The sequence below is a fragment of the Pan paniscus genome, chromosome 18 (genome assembly GCF_029289425.2).
Source record: "Pan paniscus chromosome 18, NHGRI_mPanPan1-v2.0_pri, whole genome shotgun sequence".
Lineage (NCBI taxonomy): Eukaryota > Metazoa > Chordata > Mammalia > Primates > Hominidae > Pan > Pan paniscus.
Genome location: NC_073267.2, coordinates 60,169,493 through 60,190,621, shown reverse-complemented (window position 1 = coordinate 60,190,621; position 21,129 = coordinate 60,169,493). Strand labels below are relative to the sequence as shown.

Here is a 21,129-nt window from a genome sequence, read left to right as displayed (position 1 = left end):
GGATTACAGGCGTGCGCTGCCACACCCAGCTAACTTTTTTTTTTCTTCTTCTATTTTTAGAGACAGGGTTTTGCCATGTTGGCCAGGCTGGTCTTGAACTTCTGACCTCAAGTGATCCAGCTGGCTCAGCCTCCCAAAGTGCTGAGATTACAGGCATGAGCCACCATGCCTGGCCTCATTGCTGAATGAATTTAAAGATGACAAATTGACAACCCAATACAGTGCTATGCAAATGGGCTGCTGTGTGTACTCCTCAGCGAAAGGAGACTCAACACCACCTTCCTCCTGATCTGCTATATCAGAAACAATGGTCTGGGCAGAACAGGGCACCAATCACAAAGAAAACCCATAGACACACTCCCATGCAGGGTCCAGGGAGATGCCACACCACCGAGTCAGCCAGACACAAAACCTTTCAAGGAAGTAGGATTTCACCTTGCTGGGCGACCACCTGATCCCTTGCTTATTAAACGCAGCTAAGCATTATTTTAACACAAGGCCTGCGTGAGAGGCTGCTCGCTGTGGAGAGCCAGCCATAAGTAACCCTTCTCCATCCTTCTCCTGTTAAAGACTCCTGGAGCCACTTTGAGGGAATCGAGGGGGGCCAAGGGGCCTTTTCACATGTGTTGCAGCCTTTTAGGCTGGGTACAGGGAGGCTCCTGCACAGCTGAAAACTTCACGGGGTTAAACTTTTCTAAACTGAAGCCAAAAGTGTTTTGATTGCCTGGCTATTTTCTAAGAATTGCTTTTGCCTTAAGCTATACATTATCAGGTTGAAAACATCATTTTCCTCCGCTTCAAGTAGAAAATTGTGCTTTAAAATTTGACAAGTTTTAGTAATATTTTTATTTTTTATTTTATTTATTTATTTATTTGAGATGGAGTTCCACTCTTGTTGCCCAGGCTGGAGGACAATGGTGTGATCTTGGCTCACTGCAACCTCCACTATTTTTAGTAGAGACAGGGTTTCTCCATGTTGGTCAGGTTGGTCTCAAACCCCCAACCTCAGGTGATCTGCCCACCTCGGCCTCCCAAAGTGCTGGGATTACAGGCGTGAGCCACTGTGCCCGGCCAGAATATTTTTAAATGTTTGGTCGCAAGGAAGATGGCTGTTTTGACTCAACAGTTTATTCCCCTCTGATTATTTACAGCATAAAGTTCACGGCCATGTTGTCTGTAAGAGTATAAACTTAAGACAGTAAAACAAAGTGATCTATAAATATTAACCAGTTTTCACACATCATAATGTTTAAAATAATAACATTTGCACAGCATCTGACAATTTACAAAGACTTCAACGTACATCATTTTGAATAATCCAGGAAGACATTTGCTTTGAAGGAACGGCCTAATTTTTTTTCCTGTAAACTTTCAATCCATAACTGTACATCCTAAAGCATTCTGGCACAAATTAAATGGAACTGCCTCTTGTGGGTCTATTTCAGAAGTCTGTTGTCAGAGTTCAGTTCACAGGCATCAACCAGAAGCCTAGTGAGGCCGTTTGAAATTCTGGCCCAGATTAATTTTTTAAAGCTGCATTTGGAGCTTTTTAAAGTAGAGCTGTTTCCAAAGGCTTAACTGAAGAGTAATTGATTTCACTGGAAATAAAAGTCCACATGTGATCCCAGCTGGAGCGTGGTCATATTTTTCTTGCAAACCTAGAATGTCTTGGGGAACAAACGGCTGTCACGTGTCCCCTTCCAAAAATGTCTTAAACACCGGAAAGGAGGGCAGGCTAAGGTGTAGCCCTTCCCACCCTGGGTGCCAGGGTTGGGGGTGCTGTAAGTGAAATATCAAAGCTGAGGTCACTAATATTCTGCATCTCAGCCTCAGAGGAAGGAGCGTGTGCAGGAGTCCAGGAGGAGGGGAGGAACCAGAGATGGGGAATGGCCTGGATGGATGAGTCGAGACATGGGGAAAGCTGCTTCCTGAACTATGTGTTCTGTGTACTCCTCTTCATCAGAGCAGTGGGAAGGGGTCTTTTGTGAGAGGCCGGGCCTCTCCACCAAAAGGCACTCAGTTAACAAGCACATCCATGGGCCCCACTGACCCACACGGAAGCCTGGGAGGATCAGCAGAGGCCAGTCCCATACTATGGAGGAGGGGCTGTCCTTGTACATCCTGGGATTGAATCTTGGGAAGAAGTCGATGGCAAAAGTAGGCTTGGGAAAAGTCTATCCTGGAGGGCACTGATGCTCCCTCCTCTGCCAGAATAAAGGTGACCTATGGTGTTCCCAGAAAACAAGTTCAGCCTGAGGCAGGACAGGGCTCATTTTGAAGAGGCTGCCAACACATGTCACCCAGCCTCTGGGGCCCAAACTCACAGCTTGCTCACAAACAAACTGAGACGAACATCCTCCCGGAGACTTCAAAGCAAGAGTCTGGTGTCCCTGCAGCCGAGCTTGTCAACCTCCTCTAGAGAGAAAGTGTTCCCTCGGAGCCTAAAGCAGATCAAATGAACAGAGGTTTGAGTGAGGACAAAATTAGATCGGGGCTTTCAAACAAAAGCCTCCACTTTTTAAACCCATGCCTGGGATGGGCTGACTCTCTGGCCCAGCTGCAGTGTTTCTTGCAGGGAAGTCAGGGCTGTTTTTACCCTTGGCCAACCAGGGCAGCTCAGGAAGCATTCTGAACAAGGCTCCATGACTCTGCAGAGAGTCCACAACACTGCACCCAGCCAGCCACAGACTCCCCAAGGCCAGTGATTCTTTTTAAGGCAACAAGAGAATCTGTCAAGAATGCAATGAGCAAACCCTGGTGCCCTCCCAAGTTCCATCAACAGGCAGCAAATAACATCAGACCCCTTAAAATATCAACCTCATGTTGGCTGGTGCCCAGGACCCAGAATGTGATGTTTCTTAGGACTGTGCAATGGTTTCAAAATCAAAGAAACAGAAAACCTACACTTTGCCCAGAACCTGATGACGTCATAGGCCACAGAGCTGTCACAATCATACAGAAGGAAAAATCTCTCCATCACAGCATAGATTTTTGAAGTCACTTTTAAATTTTTTATTTTTTTAAGAGATGGGATCTAATTCTGTCGCCTGTGCAGTGATGCAATTACGGCCCACTGCAGCCTTGAACTCCTGGGTTCAAGGGATCCTTCCATCCCAGCCTCCCGAGTAGCTAGGAACTACACTGCACCCAGCTGAATTTTTTATTTTTTGAGAGACAAGGTCTGGTGTCGAACCTCTGGCCTAAAGTGATCCTCCTGCCTCAGCCTCCCAAAGTGCTAGGATTACAGGTGTGAGCTGCCACGCCCAGCAAAGCTTTTGTTTTTAACTTCATCATTTGATATCTGCATTCGCTGCAGCCTTGATGTGCTTTTTGAGAGAAGACAAGGCCTGCATATTTAAAGCAAGAGTCACAGGCTTATGGGAATGAGTTGCCAAAGGGTCCTGGTCTAAGACAATAGGCTTGGTGGATCTGCAGTCAGCCAGAGTGGGTTTGCCCATCTGAGAAGACTCAGCCCTTCTTGTACTCTGGTTAACTACTGGAATCATGAATGGGCATCCAGAGTTCCCAGCTCTTTTGAGAAAACCCTGAGATATAGATTTTCTATAGGAAATTTCCTGGCTTTTAAATATTAGTCTCTAGCCCAGTGCCTGGAACATATATAGTAGCATTCACTTACAGCACATTAGGCCAGGGAAAACCTTTACTTATTGTCTGAGAAATAGATCCCTGGAAACAAGAAGGACAAATCTTTGAAGCTGTGGCTCAGCAGAGAGAAAGTCTACAACACTGGACCCAGCTGCCCAGACTCCCAAGGCTAGTCATTCTTTTTAAGGCAATGAAAGAATCTGTCAAGAATGCAATTCTTGCTTTTTTCAAATACATGAAAGTCTATGGCTTTAATTATAGAGAATTGGAAACACTGTGCAACCTGCTCCTAACCTGTGTAATCTCCATTCAGAACCGCAGAAGGTCTGATCCAATATCCTTGACCTGTGAAGGCAGATGCAATTTCCAGGAGGGCGGGAGCTGACTTTTCTTTTCATTCTTCAACCACATCCCCATTCCTACACTATCTCATAGAACAGAGAAGTTGCTGAATAAATAGTCAAGGTTTAAAAATGAAATCATTTCTCCCTACTTAAAGATGTAAAGACTTCTTTCTTAGACAGAGAATCAGATCCTTCACATGCAGAATCATTCTCACTGAATGTCAGAATCAGAAGGGATCCTCAAAATTCTGCCATTCCTCTCTCCCGTCACCCCATTTTACAGATAGAAAAACTGAGGTTCGGAGAGCTAAAACAGGCCTGCCCAGGGGCCTTACCAGACTTCCAGGATGGTGTCATTCCTTTCAAGGGCCTGCAGGAGGGCTTCTGCCCCTAGGTAGGTGATGCAGTTATTGGACAACCTGGAAAGGAAGATACAATGGTGAGCTTCAAGGATTCTTCGTTTTCCTCTTGAAACTGTCCAGTTAAAGAGACTGCAGGAGTTAGCCAGTCTACTGAAGCCCACCTGTCCCTTAGACACATCCTGCTCATGTCTGAGATTCCCAATGAGCTCATCAACAAAGGCTCAGTACCATCAGTGAAATGTACCCGTCTCTCTTCCATTCACTAGATGAGTTTATCAAATTAAGTAGCCACTCCCTTAGGATAGTGGTTAAGTACCTGCATTTTAGTGCTAGACATCCTGGGTTTAAATCCCACCTACACCACTTCTTTTTTGATCTCGAGCAAATTAGTCCCAATCTCCTCATTGGTAAAATGGGCCTAAAAGAGTACCCGTGCCATCGAGCATAAGAATCTAAATTGTGATGGGTGTAAGCAGGCTCCTATTCACATCCACCATCCATCTCCTTGTGGCATGGGTCCTGGGCCATTAAGTCAGCCACCAGTCCCCCATTACCTCCCCACACTCTGCTTGCTGGGAAGACCCACCACTCTCTGCATGCCTAAAACACTTGCACAGTACTTGATATGGTTTGGCTGTGTCCCCACCCAAATCTCTTGAATTCCCACGTGTTGTGGGAGAGACCCGGTGGAAGGTAATTGAATCCCATCCTGTTCTCATTACAGTAAATAAGTTTCATGATATCTGATGGTTTTAAAAAGGGGAGTTTCCCTGAACAAGCCCTCTTCTCCTGTCTGCTGCCATGTGAGATGTGCCTTTCACCTTCAGCCATGATTGTGAGACCTCCCCAGCCACGTGGAACTGTAAGTCCAATAAAACTCTTTCTTTCATAAAGTGCCCAGTCTTGGGTATATCTTTATCATCAGCATGAAAACGGACTAATACAGTACTTAATTGATAGAAAATAACCAATGAGCAGTAATATTTCTATTTTCAGGGGGGTCTTTGAGGGCACAGAGACAGAGATTAGAGAACATATGAGGTAGCTGACAACAGGGAGGGGAGACAGGATAGGGCCAGGGACAGCAACAGAGGAGTCATGTGTTTCCCAGGTTGCTCTTTTGGTTATAGCTTTGCCTTCCAATAATGTCCACTCCAGGTCCTCCCCCTTTCCCACAATTTCAGGAATGTCTTACAAGTTGACCCTAAGGCAATGCCAATTGTAATTGCCAGTATTTGTTGAACTTCTATTAGATTGGTGCAAAAGTAATTGCAGTTTTTGCATTGTTGAAATTTGCCATTTGATATTGGAATACATTCTTAAATAAATGTGGTTATGCTATACATCATTTTAATGCACAATTCTCACTTTATGATTTTTTGCTAATGACTTAATACTTTCTGTTTATTTTATATTTATTTTAGACTATGAAAATGATGTTAGACAAAAAGCAAATTCAAGCAATTTTCTTATTTGAATTCAAAATGGGTTGTAAAGCAGCGGAGACAACTCACAACATCAGCAATGCATTTGGCCCAGGAACTGCTAACTAACGTATAGTGCAGTGGTGGTTCAAGAAGTTTTGCGAAGGAGATAAGAGCCTTGAAGATGAGGAGTGTACTGGCAGGCCATCAGAAGCTGACAATGACCAATTGAGAGCAGTCATCAAAGCTGATTTTCTTACAACTACTTGAGAACTCAACATCGACCATTCCATGGTCATTCAGCATTTGAAGCAAATTGGAAAGGTGAAAAACCTCGATAAGTGTGTGCCTCATGAGCTGAGTGAAAACCAAGAAAATCGTCATTTTGAAGTGTCATCTTCTCTTATTCTACACAACAACAGCAAACCATTTCTTGATCTGATTGTGACGTGCGATGAAAAGTGGATTTTATACAACTGTCAATGACTAGCTCAGTGGTTGGACCGAGAAGAAGCTCCAAAGCACTTCCCAAAGTCAAATTTGCACCAAAAAAAAAGGTCATGGTCACTGGTGGTCTGCTGCTAGTCTGATCCCCTACAGCTTTCTGAATCCCTGCGAAACCATTACATATGAGAAGTATGCACGGCAAGTCAATGAGATGCACTGAAAACTGCAACACCTGCAGCCGGCATTCGTCAACAGAAAGGGTCCAATTCTCCACGACAACACCCGACTGCATGTCGCACAACCAAAGCTTCAAAAGTTGAATGAATTGGACTATGAAGTTTTGCCTCATCCGCCATATTTACCTGACCTCTAGCCAACTGACTACCATTTCTTCAAGAATCTTGACAACTTTCTGCAGGAAAAATGCTTCCACAACCAGGAGGATGCAGAAAATGCTTTCCAAGAGTTTGTTGAATCCCGAAGCATGAATTTTTATGCTACAGGAATAAACAAACTTATTCCTTATTGGCAAAAATGTGTTGATTTTAATGGTTCCTATTTTGATTAATAAAGATGTATTTTAGCCTAGTTATAATAATTTAAAGTTCATGGTCTGAAACCACAATTACTTTTGCTCCAACCTACAACTTACTTTTGTTAGCTACATTCTCTCAGTGAATGCTCATGGCCTATAATGAAGGTCCAGCCATTATCTCCATTTACACTTGAGGCAACTGAGGCACTCATCCAAGAAGAACTGGCTGGTAATGGTGGAGCAGGGGTAAGACCCAGGCTGTCTGGTTCCAGAGCCTGGACTCTTTTTTTTTAATTATTATTTTTCTCATCCTTTTTTTTTTTTTTTTGAAATGGAAGTTTCTCTCTTGTCCAGACTGGGGTGCAATGGTGTGATCTTGGCTCATGGCAACCTCCACCTCCCAGGTTCAAGTGATTCTCCCGCCTCAGCTTCCTGAGTAGATGGAATTACAGGTGTGTGCCACCACGCCCGGCTAATTTTGTATTTTTAGTAGAGATGGGGTTTCTCCATGTTGGTCAGGCTGGTATGGAACTCCCCACCTCAGGTGATCCACCCGCCTCAGCCTCCCAAAGTGCTGGGATTACAGGTGTGAGCCACTGCGCCCAGCAAGCCTGGGCTCTCAACCAACTCTTGGCAGAAACTAAGCCTGGAAAAGAAAGATGTAGGCATTTCTCTTTTTTATAAAAGATATATCAGAAGTTCAATTTTTGTGGGGGATGATATAGTTTAGGATGCTGAAAAATAAGGCTGATGACAGGGTGGCATGGGACCAACCCCAGCCTCATTGCCTGGCATCCATGGGAGTCAAGTGGAGTAAGGCTGTGACAAGGAGGGAAGACAAACCTGCCATATCCACACCTGGTTGATAATGGGCTTGGTATTCCCAAAGGCCCACCCTCAGTGCAAAGCTGGCATCTGGCTCAGACACATCCGGGCTTCACCCCAACTTCCCAGCCCATTTCCACCCAAATAATTAGTGGAAGTGTTTTCTCCAAATATTTGGAAACTTCCTAGCTTGTGAAAGCAACACAAATGAGTGTCGCCAGAGTGGGTAGCAGCCTGGCAGCAAAGCTGGCACTCACAGAGGCAGCTGTCTGTCTGTCTGTCTCTAAAGACAAGCGTTTTCCTAGGACCACATTTGCCTAGGCAGATGCCACTTTCCTCCAGCAAAAGGAGCCATCTGATGGGGTTCCTGAGGTCTACTTGAAATAAGAATTTTGGCATCAGCCTCAGAGAGCACTGACAAACCCATGATGGTCACTAGGTGGGTTCATGTTCACCTGAGCTGTCCATCTCTTTGTGGCACAAGTCCCAAGCCACTGAGTCAGCCACTGGAGGAGGCCACAGTACTCCCCATCACATCACCTCCCCAGCCACTGCTTGCAGAGAAGACCTGCCACTCTCTGCCTGAGGCTATTCTCCTGACCCCAGAAGCATGTTCAGCTGGGTGAGGGTGAGCTGGAAGTGCTGGAGAATCAGTGCCCCACGAGCGCACATCAACATAGGAAGGACAGAGGGTTGGTGGATAAATGCCATGGCTTTCTTGCCCATTGGTTGGGTAGGTGACCATGTGTGTTCTGCACTGGCTCCAGGAGTGCCCCAGAGTACTGAGCTCCAATTTCCCTCATTGATAACTGGCTTGATAACTCCCCTTTATTGGTTACCTTCACTTCCCCATCTCACTTCACCACTCTCCTATCAGCATTTACTGGGACCACCTCCCAGATAAACAACTTGCACTGGAATCCTTGTCCACCTAGACCAAGGCAAGCTGTTCTACCAGGCCACCTCACATGAGTTACCCCAGCGGAGAGCGGCCCAGATCTTATTCAGAAATGCCCCTTCCAAAGGCCAGCTATTATTGTCCTGTTTCCTGCTCATGGGTTCCTTACTTCAGGATTTTCAAACTTGAATTTTTCTTCAGTCCTTCTGCGAGAGAACATACACCTTCATCCTGGAGATGGTTCTCCTCCAGGCTGGTGAGAAGAATAGAGAAAATCCAGTTGATACAACATTGATTATGGAAGATGATGAACTCACATGCCCCCCATATAGGAAATCCAACATCTGAAAACCCAAACTCATGGATAAAGAAAGAACAGATAAAGTACGTTGTGGGGATTCTCAATTCCAGGGACATATTTGCAAGAGAATTCACTCCAAGGGCTCTCAATGTAATAAGTTCCCTCATCCCCCAGCTTCCTGATCTCCATCTTTCCTTTCTTCCTTATTAATGGAAGTCTCATTTCATTTGGACAGCCATGCACTTGGTGAAAAAACTATATTTCCCACTCTCCATTGCAGCCAGGGCTGGTCAAACAACATACAAGTGGGTTGGTCAAGTGACATACACATGGTTGATACATAAGGGGAAGTCGACAGGTGGGGCTTCCAGGAATGCTTTTTAAAGGAGAGAACCCAGATGACTTTCCTGGGTATATAGATCGAATCCTGGAATACAGAAGTAGTGCTGCAGCTGGAGCAGCCATCCTGTGATCATGAGACAACCAACCATGTGAATGAAGTCACAGGCTAAGGATGATGGAACAGGAAGAGAATGAGACAGAGCTGAGACCCCTCCTGGCCTCTTGTAGCCACTGTACAAACCCTACACTGCCTACCTCCAGCTGCCTATACAGGAAAAAATAAGCCCTTTCCTTGTTTAAACCTCTATAGATGGAGGTATCCTGTCACCTGCAGCTTAACATATAGTTAAACTAAATTTGGCCTGAGACTGCCTCTGTACTTTGAGTTCCTATGTAGCAAACTGCAACCTAACAATATATCCTTATAACAAACAGCTAAGTCTCAGCCAATCACAGCAGCCAGGCTTCAGTCAGTCACAGTCTACCAGCTGATCAGTCTATATCCATATAAAGAAAATGCCTCATCACACCATGCCCACATAAGGCAAATGCCCAGCTGCAACCAATCAAGCTGTTTTGTACATCACTTCCTTTTCCTGTCTACAGATACTGCTTGCCTACCTTGCTGGGTGGAGCACTCCCAGTTCTGAATGCTGCCCAATTCATAAATTGCTGTATGTTCAAACCAGCTCTGCTAAATTTAATTTGCCTAAAGTTTTTCTTTTAACAGTAATCATAACTGATGCTCTCATAATAAGGTTCTCCTCTACTAAGAAATTCCAAGTGGCAAAATCCAGTCAGGATAGAATCAATCATACTTGAGTAGAGCTAGTAAGCCCTGCAACAGCGAAGGTCCATCCATAAAATCTGTTTATGGCAATGCCCATATGTTGCAGTGCCTTTCTGCTTCCCGGGAAAATCAAACATTCAGCATTTTATCTCCCTGACATAATCTGAAGCTGCCCAGAACATGTCAGAAAACTATACTAGTGGCATCTAAAGGATGAGAAACTTAGAATCTGCTTCAGGTCAACAGTATAAGCATGATTCATGGTTCCTCTTTCAACTATCAAAACTCCATTACACCTTCCAAAATGACCTAAGACTTGAATACCCAGTGCTCCTAGGAACTCAAAATCACTTTAAAATAACAAACCTTTATTAGTAGTAGTAGTCACAGTACTATAGTAGTTGTAGCAGCAGCAGCAGCAGCAGCAGCAGCAGCAGCAGTAATAGTAGTAGTAACCCTGCCATTATTCTAATTTAACATTTATGGAGCACTTACAAATATGCCAGGCACTATATTAAGGTCTTCACAGGCACTACTTTATCTAATTCTTGCAAAAATCCTTTATGGTTGGAAGTATTCTTACCCTCATTTTACAGACATGAAACTTGAGATTCTGAAATTGTTATTTAACTTGCCTAAGATCACAGCCTGCTTGATTACAGAGTCTGTGCTCTTAACACTTATGCCACGTGGAGGCAGTCACCAAACCAGCAAACCCATATATTTTATTAAATAAAAAAATTAGCATGTACATACCAGGCTCTATAAGCTTCATACCACTCAGTACATATAAAGACAAACACAATCAATCAATCAGTCAATCACTCAATCATCCACCTTTGTCTGTCCACACAACCGCTCCTATGGATGAGGCCAGGGGATCAACAGAGATTGTGATCCACTTCCCCAGAGCAGAGAATCCCCCAAACTCACCAGAGTTCTTCTAGCATGACGTTCTTTGCCAGCATCAGTGCCAAGGCTTGGGCACCCACACTGCCAATGTTGTTCCCCACCAGGCTGGAGGTAATCATGGAACAAAAGCATGTCAGAGTAGGGAAAGACCTCAGAGATGAGCTAACCTATAGAGGGCAAAATTCGTGGTGCTCTCCTGGTCTGCTCCATTTCAGACATCACTAATTGATTGCGGTGCTCTTTCTTTTTTCTTTTTTTTTTTTCTACCCTTTTTAGACATCACTAATTGAATGCAGTGCTCTTTTTTTTTTTAGCTTTTTTAGACATCACTAATTGATTATAGTGCTCTTCTTTAAGCCCAGGTGCAGCCTTAGAATTCTTTTTAATGTGGTGCACTGGGCACCCACTACCAATGGATTGGAATTGGTCCTTAAGATAAAATGTACCTGATCCAGCCCAATATCTTCAATTTACAGATACTGTATCAAAACCCTGAGAGGACAAGGGACATTTCCAAGTCACCCAGAAAGACTCAAGTGTCCTCTCTTGAAATCCAATGGTCTTTTTTCCTTACTCCATTGCCTAACATTGTGGGGTAGAAATAAAGTTCAAAGACCTTCAGAACTGGCCCCAGCTCCTCCCTCTTCACCTGATCTCCCCAAGAAAACTGAAGGATAGACTCTGAAGCTTACCTGAGCCACCTCAAGCTCTGGTGATCACCCAAGGCTTCAGCCAGGGCCTGGGCCCCCTCGTCACCCACTCTGTTGCCCCAGAATCTGAAAAGGCCAAAAGAGTCAACAGACAGTGTCAGTGAGTACCTGATATGTGTTCTAGACATGAACTAACAGTCCTCCTCCCTCTGCAGTCCCAGCCAGAGGGGCAGGACCACTCAATCCCAGAGTGGCCTCACTGGGGCTCCTGGTCCCAGCAAAGTGGACCTGCCTCCATCTTTTGGGTGGGATGGCCAAACTTAACCCAAGAGTTTTCAGTGGCTTTACATTACAGACTTAGAGAATAGTAGAGGGCTACCCAGACCTAACCCTTAAGGATGGGAACTCACTGACAAGAGTAATTTACAGTTGTGACACTTTTTCTGACACTTAGTTCAGATATGCTTCCTGGTAACTGCCACCCACAAGTCCTTAGCTACCCTCCAGTACCTGCCCATAACAAGTCTAACACTTCTTCTGCAAGCTAGCTCTTTATCTCCTGCTTCTTCCTAACACCCCTAATTCCTTCACGCCATCAGCTTCAACTCCCCCAGCTTCTGGGCCATCCTCCTCTGACTCACTGTAGTTTGAAAACATCCCTTTCCAAAAGGTAGATCCCAACTCACACCTTCTGACTTATTGACTGTATTCTAGGGACCTACCCTGGACAGGTATGTACACAAGTTAGCAAAGAATGGCTGAATTAGGACGTCCACTGTACTTTCATTCATTAGATATGTATTGATTGAGCTCTGGCTATGTGCCAGCACTGCTCTGTGCCCCAGGGATATGACACTGTAATAATAAAAAACCTGAAAACAACTTAATAGTCATCAAAAAGTGACCAGTTAAATACATTATGTAACACTCTGCAGCTCTTTGAAAAATGAGGTCAGGCTGAGCAAGGTGGCTCACTTGTGTAATCCCAATACTTTGGGAGGCAAAGGAGGGAGGATCACCTGAGCCCAGGAGTTTGAGACAAGCCTGGGCAACATAGTGAGACCCCGTCTCTACAAAACATAAAAATATCAGCCAGGCATGGTGGCGTGTGCCTGTAGTCCCAGCTACTCAGGAGGCCGAGGTAGGAAGATCACTTGAGCTCAGGAGTTCAAGGCTACAATGAGCTATGATTGCAACCACTGCACTCCAGCCTGGGTGACAGAGTGAGACCCTTTCTGTAAATATTAGTAAAATAAATAAATAGATAATTAAGTAAATAAAGAGGTCATAATGACCTAAAAAAATTCCTATAATATATGGTGAAGCAAAAAACAAACAAACAAACAAACAAACAAACAAACAAAAAAAACCAAGCGAGTTACAGAACACTTCGTATCATATGACAGCGTTTGGGGGATTTAGCACAACGCCTGGCCCAGACAGGTGCCCTAATAAATATGTGTTGAAAGAGGTAAATACCCCTGATGTGGCAGATGTGACCTCAAGCAGAAGAGAGTTCAGTGGGGCTGTGGCCTCCTTTGTTCTAGACTCTGTTGCTACTAATGCAGTGTGGAAAAGATGTTGATTTCTAGAGCAACATAGTCCCATTTGTGGCTCATACTGAGCTTGGGGGCCGGGTGCGGTGGCTCACACCTGTAATCCCAGCACTTTGGGAGGCCGAGGCGGGCAGATCATCTGAGATCAGGAGTTCAAGACCAGCCGGGCCAACATGGTGAAACCCTGTCTCTACTAAAAATACAAAAATTAGCCGGGCGTGGTAGTGGGTGCCTGTAATCCCAGCTACTTGAGAAGCTGAGGCAGGTGAATCGCTTGAACCAAGGAGGCGGAGGTTGCAGTGAGCCAAGATCGTGCCACTGCACTCTAGCCTGGGCAACAGAGTGAGACTACATCTCAAACAAAACAAAACAAAACAAAAAACTGAGCTTGGGGGCAACTTGCCTCCCTGTGAAATGGGCTGGAACACCTAGGCCCTAAGGTTATTCTCTCTTCCTACAGTCCCAGGTTCTAAAACTCCCAGTTCTTGTCAAATGGACTCCAGTTCACACTAGGGCATGACAGGATAGGAGAGAGGCTGCTGGAAACAGCACAGGTGCAAGCCTGGGTGCCTAGCAAACAGAGGAAGCCCACCCTGGGGCTGCAGGTTGGGGTACTCCCCTCCCTGGCAGGCCCTAGCATGGTCCTACAGGGAGCAAGAGCTCCGAGGGACCTAGCACAGCCCCTCTTATCCTGGGTGCCTTCCTATCCTTCCCCATTTCCTTCTCTTTCTTAGGTCAGGGGTCCTCACCCCTGGCTGTACATCCCCTGGGAAGCTTTTTAAAACTCCTGATACCTGGGCCTTGCACCTAGATATTTGCATTTCATCAGTCTGGGGTGGGAGGCCTGGCAATAGTGTTTAGAAGCTTCCAGGTGGTTTTAATATGCAGCTAAAGTACAGCCCTAGCGCCCCCTGAGGATCAGAGGGCTTCCTGCCACCAGCTCGTGGGCACTGTCCTCCCCTAGCCCCAACATCCCAAACTTCCTGTTTGTCAGGCATAGACCAAGTGTGAAGGTGGCAGTCAAGGGCCGCCCACTCTCTCCCTGGCTTGTCCTCCCCACTGGAGCTGGGCTGCCTCTGGGGCCTCCTGGCTGAAGAGTTTCACCTGCCCCTAAATCCTCAAAAGTCCCAAGCCCCTCCGTGCAGGTCCCTCTTCCTGGAATCCAACCTACCCCAGGAACTGCAAGGAGGTATTGCCTCGGAGCCCCTGGGCCAGCACTTGGGCTCCCGCAGCGGTGATGTGGTTATTCCCCAGCCTGGAAGGGAAGACAGAGGAGGCTGAGAGAACACAGCGGCAGGCAGAAAAGGAGGGCCGTCTGTGCCCTGGCCAGGGAAACACAGGAAGAAAGCATTGAGGACCTGCCCGGGAGGCAGCAGCCACATCAGGTGCCCTCGCTGCTAGGTCTAGTTTACTCAGCGGCTCCCAAAACTTCATTTTCCCCCAGCAAAGGGAAAGGGGCAGCGGGACGCTGTTTGCACAGCAGTGTGACAAGTCCAGGCAGGAGCCACAGTAGGCAGCTGTCCTGGGAGGTGGTTTCCCCGGGACAGCGAGGGTGACTCAGGGTCACACCTTTCCCTCTGGTCTCAGCCGCCCTCGATCCAGACCCCATCGTGCCCTCTGCAGCCTTCCCAGATCTGTTGTTGCTACAGGTAGGCTTTACCTGTTGCACAAGAGCGCTGGGCAGGTCCAGGTGGCTGGAGGGAGGGGTGGGGCCCACTGAGCCTTCCAGAAAGGAAGGAGAGAGGGAGGGCCAAGGCTAGGGGTGGGGGAAGATCCCAGCAAGGAAGGCTCCTGCTGCAACCGAATCCAGACACCTCTGAGAGCTTCGGAGAAGCCCCAGAGCTCTCACCTGCAACCCTAGGCTTCCTGGGATAACTATACGCTTTCATTCTTTCAAGGAACGTCAAGCCACTCAGCTCACAACAATCCTATAAGGCAGATATTATTGTATCCTTGGAGAAGGGGTGTGGCAGCTAGGAGAACTCGCCTTTCAGGTCTCCAGCCTCAGCTCCTTGGAGGTAGCCAAGGGCCCCAGCTGCTGTGCTCCAAAATCTAACATCCTCGCATCTGCACTTGCCAGCCCCTGCCTGAGACATCAGGCTCCCCTGCCTGGTGAATTTGGTTCAAGAACTCCTCATCAGCCTTGCCAAGATGTCTTAGGACTGCACTGAAGTCCAAGGTGCCCAGTCTCAACCTTCCTTCCTTCCCTCTCTCCTTCACTCAGGGACACACCTCCCAGCCTCCCCCAGCTCCCTTCCCCACTTCTCCTTTTAGGACTTTTCCCCAATAAATGTGTGGCACATTGAATCCCTGCTTGGAGGACCGGACTCACATAAGGAGAAACAAGCTGAGTGCTTGTGTGATTTACCCATCATCTTTCAGCCACTCGCTTACTATATAAAGCCCCTGCCAGACGGTGCAGCCCTTCATGTGGATTAACTTGCTTGCTCATCACTACAGCCTGTGAGGTAGCCAGGGTTATTACCTCCATTCTACAGAAGGGGAAACGGAGGCACACAGACATTGGGCTGACCTGAGGTCACACAGCTAATGAGGGTTCAAACCTCAGGCAGTCTGGCTCCAGAGCCTGTGCTCTCTATTACAGTGATATATGGTAATCCCTGCCCCCTGCTTATCCGCAGCTTCGCCTTCTATGGTTTCAGTTATCTGAAATCAACTGCAGTCCAAAAATATTAAATGGAAAATTCTAGAGATAAACAATTCATACATTTTAAATTGCATGCTATTCTGATCACGTGCCATCCAGCTCCATCCCACCCAGGACGTGAATCAGCCCCCCGTCCAGCGCATCCACGCTCTATACGCTCCCATTTGGTAATCATCAAGATTGTCTGCTCCTGACATCCAGCTGCCGACCTCATTGTTGCTCAAAGATTAGGGATCTCTGGGAGCAGATGATTCTCCTCCTAAAGTGTGGTCAGGTCAACAGCAGCCCAGTGCTAGAGCACAGTGCTGCATGCGTCATCCACCTCACTTCCTCCCATCACACAGGCATTTTACCACCACACATCTTCCCAAGAAGAAGGGTGAGTACAGTACAAGAAGATATTTTGAGGGAGACGGAGAGAGTCCACATTCACATAGTGTTATTATAGTATATTGATTGTTATAATTGTTCTATTTTATTATGAGTTGCTATTACTCTCTTACTGTGCCTAATTTATAAACTACACTTTATTGCAGGTGTGTAGGTATTGGGAAAAGCATGGTATGTGTAGGGCTTGGTACTCTCCATGGTTTCAGGCATCCACTGGGGTCTTAGAACATCTCTCCTGCACAAACCGGAGGACTACTGTGTCGGCCACAAACTCAGCCTCCATTTCTGAAACTAGCACCCTTCTCAGGGATGGGCCAGCCAGGTCTGGCCACAGCCTATTCCAGGCTTGTGAGTCTGAGGGAGCAGGCAGTGGTAGCAGGACTGAGTCCTTTGTACAAATTGGCACCTGTGGTTCTGATCTCAGTAGCCCTCGCCGAGACTGAGCTATGTGGCCCGCCATTTTAAAATGGCGGCTCCCATCCACAAACCCAGCCCAAGAGGTAAAAGAATAGATGGAAGCAATTCTTTACTTTGTCTTTTTTTTACTGCCTCACAAATCACAGGAGGCAAGAATATCTGAGAGAGAGAGAAGGAGAGAGAAGCCAGGCCAACCCAGCGGCCAGCTAGAGGGGCAATTTAAAGGCATCAGGTAGGAGAGAGAGAGACTCCTGTTGAAACTGGGAGACACTGGAGTCGCAGAAATGCAGAACCAGATGGACTGCAAACCTTGCATGCTCTGAGTGGTGAAAGGACCTCCTGGGAGTGTTGCAGCAACTCGCTGCCACAGCTGGGGTGGCAAGTAACTGTGTATGCCTCCCCCACCAGGACGAGCTCAACATGCGTCGTGGAACTCAGTAACCCCAGAAAGCTGTGACACTCTTAGACACAGAAAAGGAAAGGGGCCTAGAAAAGCTTTCTTGCCCTACGGGCTAAAGGTCAAAAGACAGGAAGTCCTCAGCAGAGCTAGTCCAGAGTTTACTGGGGAGATCACAGCATTAGAGAACCCCTGCTTAAAATGAGACACTGTCCCTGCATTCAATCAGGAGGTCAGGAGCCAGTGTGGGCAGTGCCAGGCCAAGACCAGATCAGACTGACTCAGAAATGGGGCAAAAAATAGTTTCCAGGGAATAAGGAAAACCTGGGCTCACCTCAATGCCAAGAAGTTCTGCCTGCATGCAAGGAGCTTAGCCATGGAGTGTGCACAGCCGTCAGTCAATTTGTTGTTGAATAGACTGTTCAGTTCCAGAAGAGAGGAGACACAGAAGCAAAGCACATTGGACAGTGAGCACCAAATCCCAGGGTTGCCCTTCCCTTCTGGGCAGGAATCACCTGCACCCCCCATCATGCAAACAGCCCCTGCCCCAGCCCATCACTCACAGCTTCCCAGGCTGCACGACCTGGGGTGAGACCAGGGCACTTGGAGCCCATTGTCCACAGCCCAGGCTGACTTACGCTAACTTCTGCAATTGCTCGCAGTGAAGAGCACATTCAATGAGCTTGCAGATGCCTCGGTCTGAGATATTGTTATCGCGCAAACTAAAGAGACAAAATAAATACATTTGAAAATGGAGCTAGTAAGACAAGAAAAAAATCTACAAATCCCCCAAAAAGACTTTCATTCATCCCTGAAGTGCCAGCATCTGTGCTTCCAGGAAACCCTGCATAGATGGAGCACCCCAAAAAAGTGGAGACCCCACGGTCCCTGGCCAGGGAGGTGACGTGGTGCACTATGATGGGGATGGCCCAGGACGTAGGATCCAGACCCCCTACTAATTCCAGAACCCTGGAATCCTTAGGAAATGACAGAGCTAATTTGAGGCAATGTTTCCATCTCTGCAAAAGGAACATGATAATCACAGCAGCCTCACAAAGGGGATGATGGTGGAAAGGAGCTGATATATGCGAAAGGTGCAGCCTGAACTAGACAGGCTACCCCTGGGGACAATTTACCATCATCTAGGCCAGCAGACAGTAGACCAGCTGGATGAGAGTGGCCAAAACTTCAGAAACAGGCATATAGGCTGTGGTTAGTGAGGCCCTGCTGCCCAGTCCTTAACCCCAATGACACCACTCCAACAGGCTAGTCCCTGCCGAGCAAGCCCTGTCTGCCACTCCTCTTGGGGCACCATTCCCAAAACTCACCTGATCACAACATCATCTGAAAGCTTCCCTAAAAGACAGATTCTCAGGCCCATACCCTGGAGCTGGCAATCAAGTATCTGCGGGGTGGGGCCCAGGAATCTGTATATTTTAACAACTGTGCACATGATTCTTTATCTTTAGGCAAACTTGGGAGGCCCTGACTGAATGGTTAACAGCTCAGGCTCTGGAGTGCCTCAGCTGGATATTGTGATCCTGATCAGCCACTTACTAGTTATTTGCTGGTCTCTTTATCTATAAAAGAGGGAACAGGCCGGGCACGGTGGCTCACGCCTGTAATCCCAGCACTTTGGGAGGCCGAGGCGGGCGGATCACGAGGTCAGGAGATCGAGACCATCCTGGTTAACACAGTGAAACCCTGTCGCTACCAAAAATACAAAAAAATTAGCCGGGCGTGGTGGCAGGCGCCTGTAGTCCCAGCTACTTGGGAGGCTGAGGCAGGAGAATGGTGTGAACCCGGGAGGCAGAGCTTGCATGAGCCGAGATTGCGCCACTGTACCCCCAGCCTGGGCAACAGAACGAGACTCCGTCTCAAAAAAAAAAAAAAGAGGGAACAATAGTATTATCAGCCTCACCAGGCTGTGCACATAAAGCCTTGTGAGCACCTGGTACACAGTAAAAGTCACCTAGAATCATGATCGCTAGCACTGATCACTATCCTTACCACTTCCCAATAATAACACTATTTCATCCTCACAACAAGCCAGTGAAATGGGAACCATTATTATGAGCATTCGTGAGAAAGAAACTGAGGCACAGACAAGCGAAGTGACTTTGCCAAGGTTGTACGGCACATAAAGGCTTTGAGCCTAGGTGGCTTGGCTCCAAACCCCACTCTTAACCATGACATTGTGCACCTTCTCCCTCAGGGCCTCTTATGGCCACTTCTGTAGTGCAGTGATTTTTCAGACTGCAGGTTGCAGGTCATGCAAATCATTTTGAAGGTCCTGAGCAGCATTTCTAAAATGGAAATAGAACAGAACAGAAGAGAGCAGAGTGCCTCAGAGTTCATAAAGCGAAGTCATTTTGTGAAGCTTAGGTTCCATGTTTACATGGTGGTGCGTGCTCTCTCTCTCTCTTTCTCAATCATTGTGGGTAACATTCAAAAAACTTTTAAAGCCATCACTCTAGAGTCTGAGAGAGCCAGAGTCTAAAGAAACCTATATAGGGGCACTGTGTATATAGGGTTTCCTAGAGGCTGAGGATTTCAGTTGGCATGGAAACACTTCAAGTGGGAGAGAGGCAGGTTGGCACTGTGGGAGAGGAGCCTGTGCCCTCCCCCTTCCTCCCTTCCTCTCTTTCTCAATCTCTCTCTCTCTCACACACACACACACACACACACACACACACACAATGCACTCACAGCAACCTCATGGTTGCTTCCCCTCCCCTACGGCCTTGGCAGTTTTAGTGTGTGTAAGGTGAAGAGCAGTAAAACTCGCTCAAGGACAGTAATTGCTAATGGAAAACCAAGCTGGTTGCTGCAGACCAGTAGTTCTCCCAGGGCGAGACCACTTGTATCAGAATCACCAGGGGTGTCTGTGAAAAATATAGATTTCCTGGGCCCCACCCCAAACCTACTGAATGGGAATCACTAGAGGCAGGCCCAGGAATCTGCATTGCCACGAGTGCCTTTACACACCACAGTCTGAGCACCATGAGCTAGAACCAGGCCACCCTCACCTTTCTCTGAACATAGAGACAGACCCACAGGTTTCCCAGAGCCCTTCTGCACACCCTGGTAATCACGGGGACATCCCTAATCAAGGATGGATGATCCATTCAAGAATTCCAGAGATGGACTGGCCTATGAGGATCACACAGGCCAGTGATGCCTGGCCTCTTGGGGTAAAAACTGAGTCTACTACCCAGGAAAATGCACATTCTTATTTCTATCAGGGAAATTGCTCCAACAGACAGGTTTCCAAATTCCCACTCAAAGTATCATGATCCTCCCTCCTAGGGAAATAGAGTTTGGTGCTGGCTGTTTTCCATTTGCCTGGCCAGATCCACTCTCCCCCTTCTCTACCCGTCTCTGGCTCCTGGGAGGCTGATGCCTGGGGACTACTCCAGCAGACAGCCCACTCGGCCTCCCTGATGGGTCCAGCTGGTGGAAGGCGCTGGTCACGAGCAAGAGTTGGGGTGAGGAGTTAGGGCCAAGCGGTATTCTTCCACTTTGCAGAAGCTCAGGCAGCCGTCTCCATACCTTCCCCCCAGCTAATTAGTCTCCCTCCCCTTCCCCCTTCAAGTCTACCCTCCCCCAGCTGTTACTAACCCCAGGCCCCTGCACCAACCCTCTCACTCTTCCTAACTCCTGCCCATGGCTTGTAAACAATCTGTTTTTCAAACTCTCCTCAAAACACCCATTTTAAGTGTGTCATCTGTTTCCTCCAAGACCATGATGGGTATAATCATATTTACATTCATTGCATGTAATACATATATATATTCGCTATATATGTTATGTATTATGTTGTTATTATGCTTTAACCTAAAGACCATGGTCCCTATGTCAGGGTTAACAAAATTCACTACACAGTTTCTAGTGGGTATCCATGTGTTTGGTCCATGGTGAAAAATAAATCTTGTTGCTTTGCCCCCAGAGAAGATGTATACCATCGTAATACTCTCAAGAAGAGGTTTGTCCCATGCTTAGGGTCAATTAAGGTCATCCAGGTGTAGCCCAAAGCCCCTGGAGGCTGGGAATCAATTTTAACTTCAATCTAGAACTTCTGCTTTCCTATAGGTTCTAAATAGAAGCAGGGCATTCCCCTTTCAAGCTGGAAGGATGTTGGGGAATCTGTCGCATGCTGATCCGCAGGCCTAGGCACACCCTCTGCCCTTGCCTGCCCCCAAGATGTGGAAAGAGGCCCCCGAGTTCAGGGGCACAGATTCTCCAAAGGGCAAAACCTCACATCT

General features: G+C 47.1%; 1 protein-coding gene and 1 pseudogene across 3 annotated transcripts in view; one reads left to right on the top strand and one right to left on the bottom strand.

Annotated features, from left to right (window-relative positions):
* Positions 1-1,112: 1,112 nt before the first annotated feature.
* Positions 1,113-21,129, bottom strand: part of NOD2 (nucleotide binding oligomerization domain containing 2) — a 39,470-nt gene continuing 19,453 nt past the window's right edge. For all 3 annotated transcript variants that reach the window (XM_034940143.3, XM_014341753.5, XM_003819815.7), the window contains 8 exons: positions 17,503-17,586; positions 17,199-17,282; positions 14,164-14,247; positions 11,479-11,562; positions 10,808-10,891; positions 8,611-8,694; positions 4,286-4,369; positions 1,113-2,441 (listed from right to left, as the gene is read on the bottom strand). In XM_034940143.3, coding sequence (XP_034796034.1) covers positions 2,369-2,441; positions 4,286-4,369; positions 8,611-8,694; positions 10,808-10,891; positions 11,479-11,562; positions 14,164-14,247; positions 17,199-17,282; positions 17,503-17,586 — 661 coding nt within the window. In that variant the 3' untranslated portion in view covers positions 1,113-2,368. The remainder of the gene's footprint in view (positions 2,442-4,285; positions 4,370-8,610; positions 8,695-10,807; positions 10,892-11,478; positions 11,563-14,163; positions 14,248-17,198; positions 17,283-17,502; positions 17,587-21,129) is intronic.
* Positions 2,436-7,665, top strand: LOC129394173 (histone-lysine N-methyltransferase SETMAR-like; annotated as a pseudogene).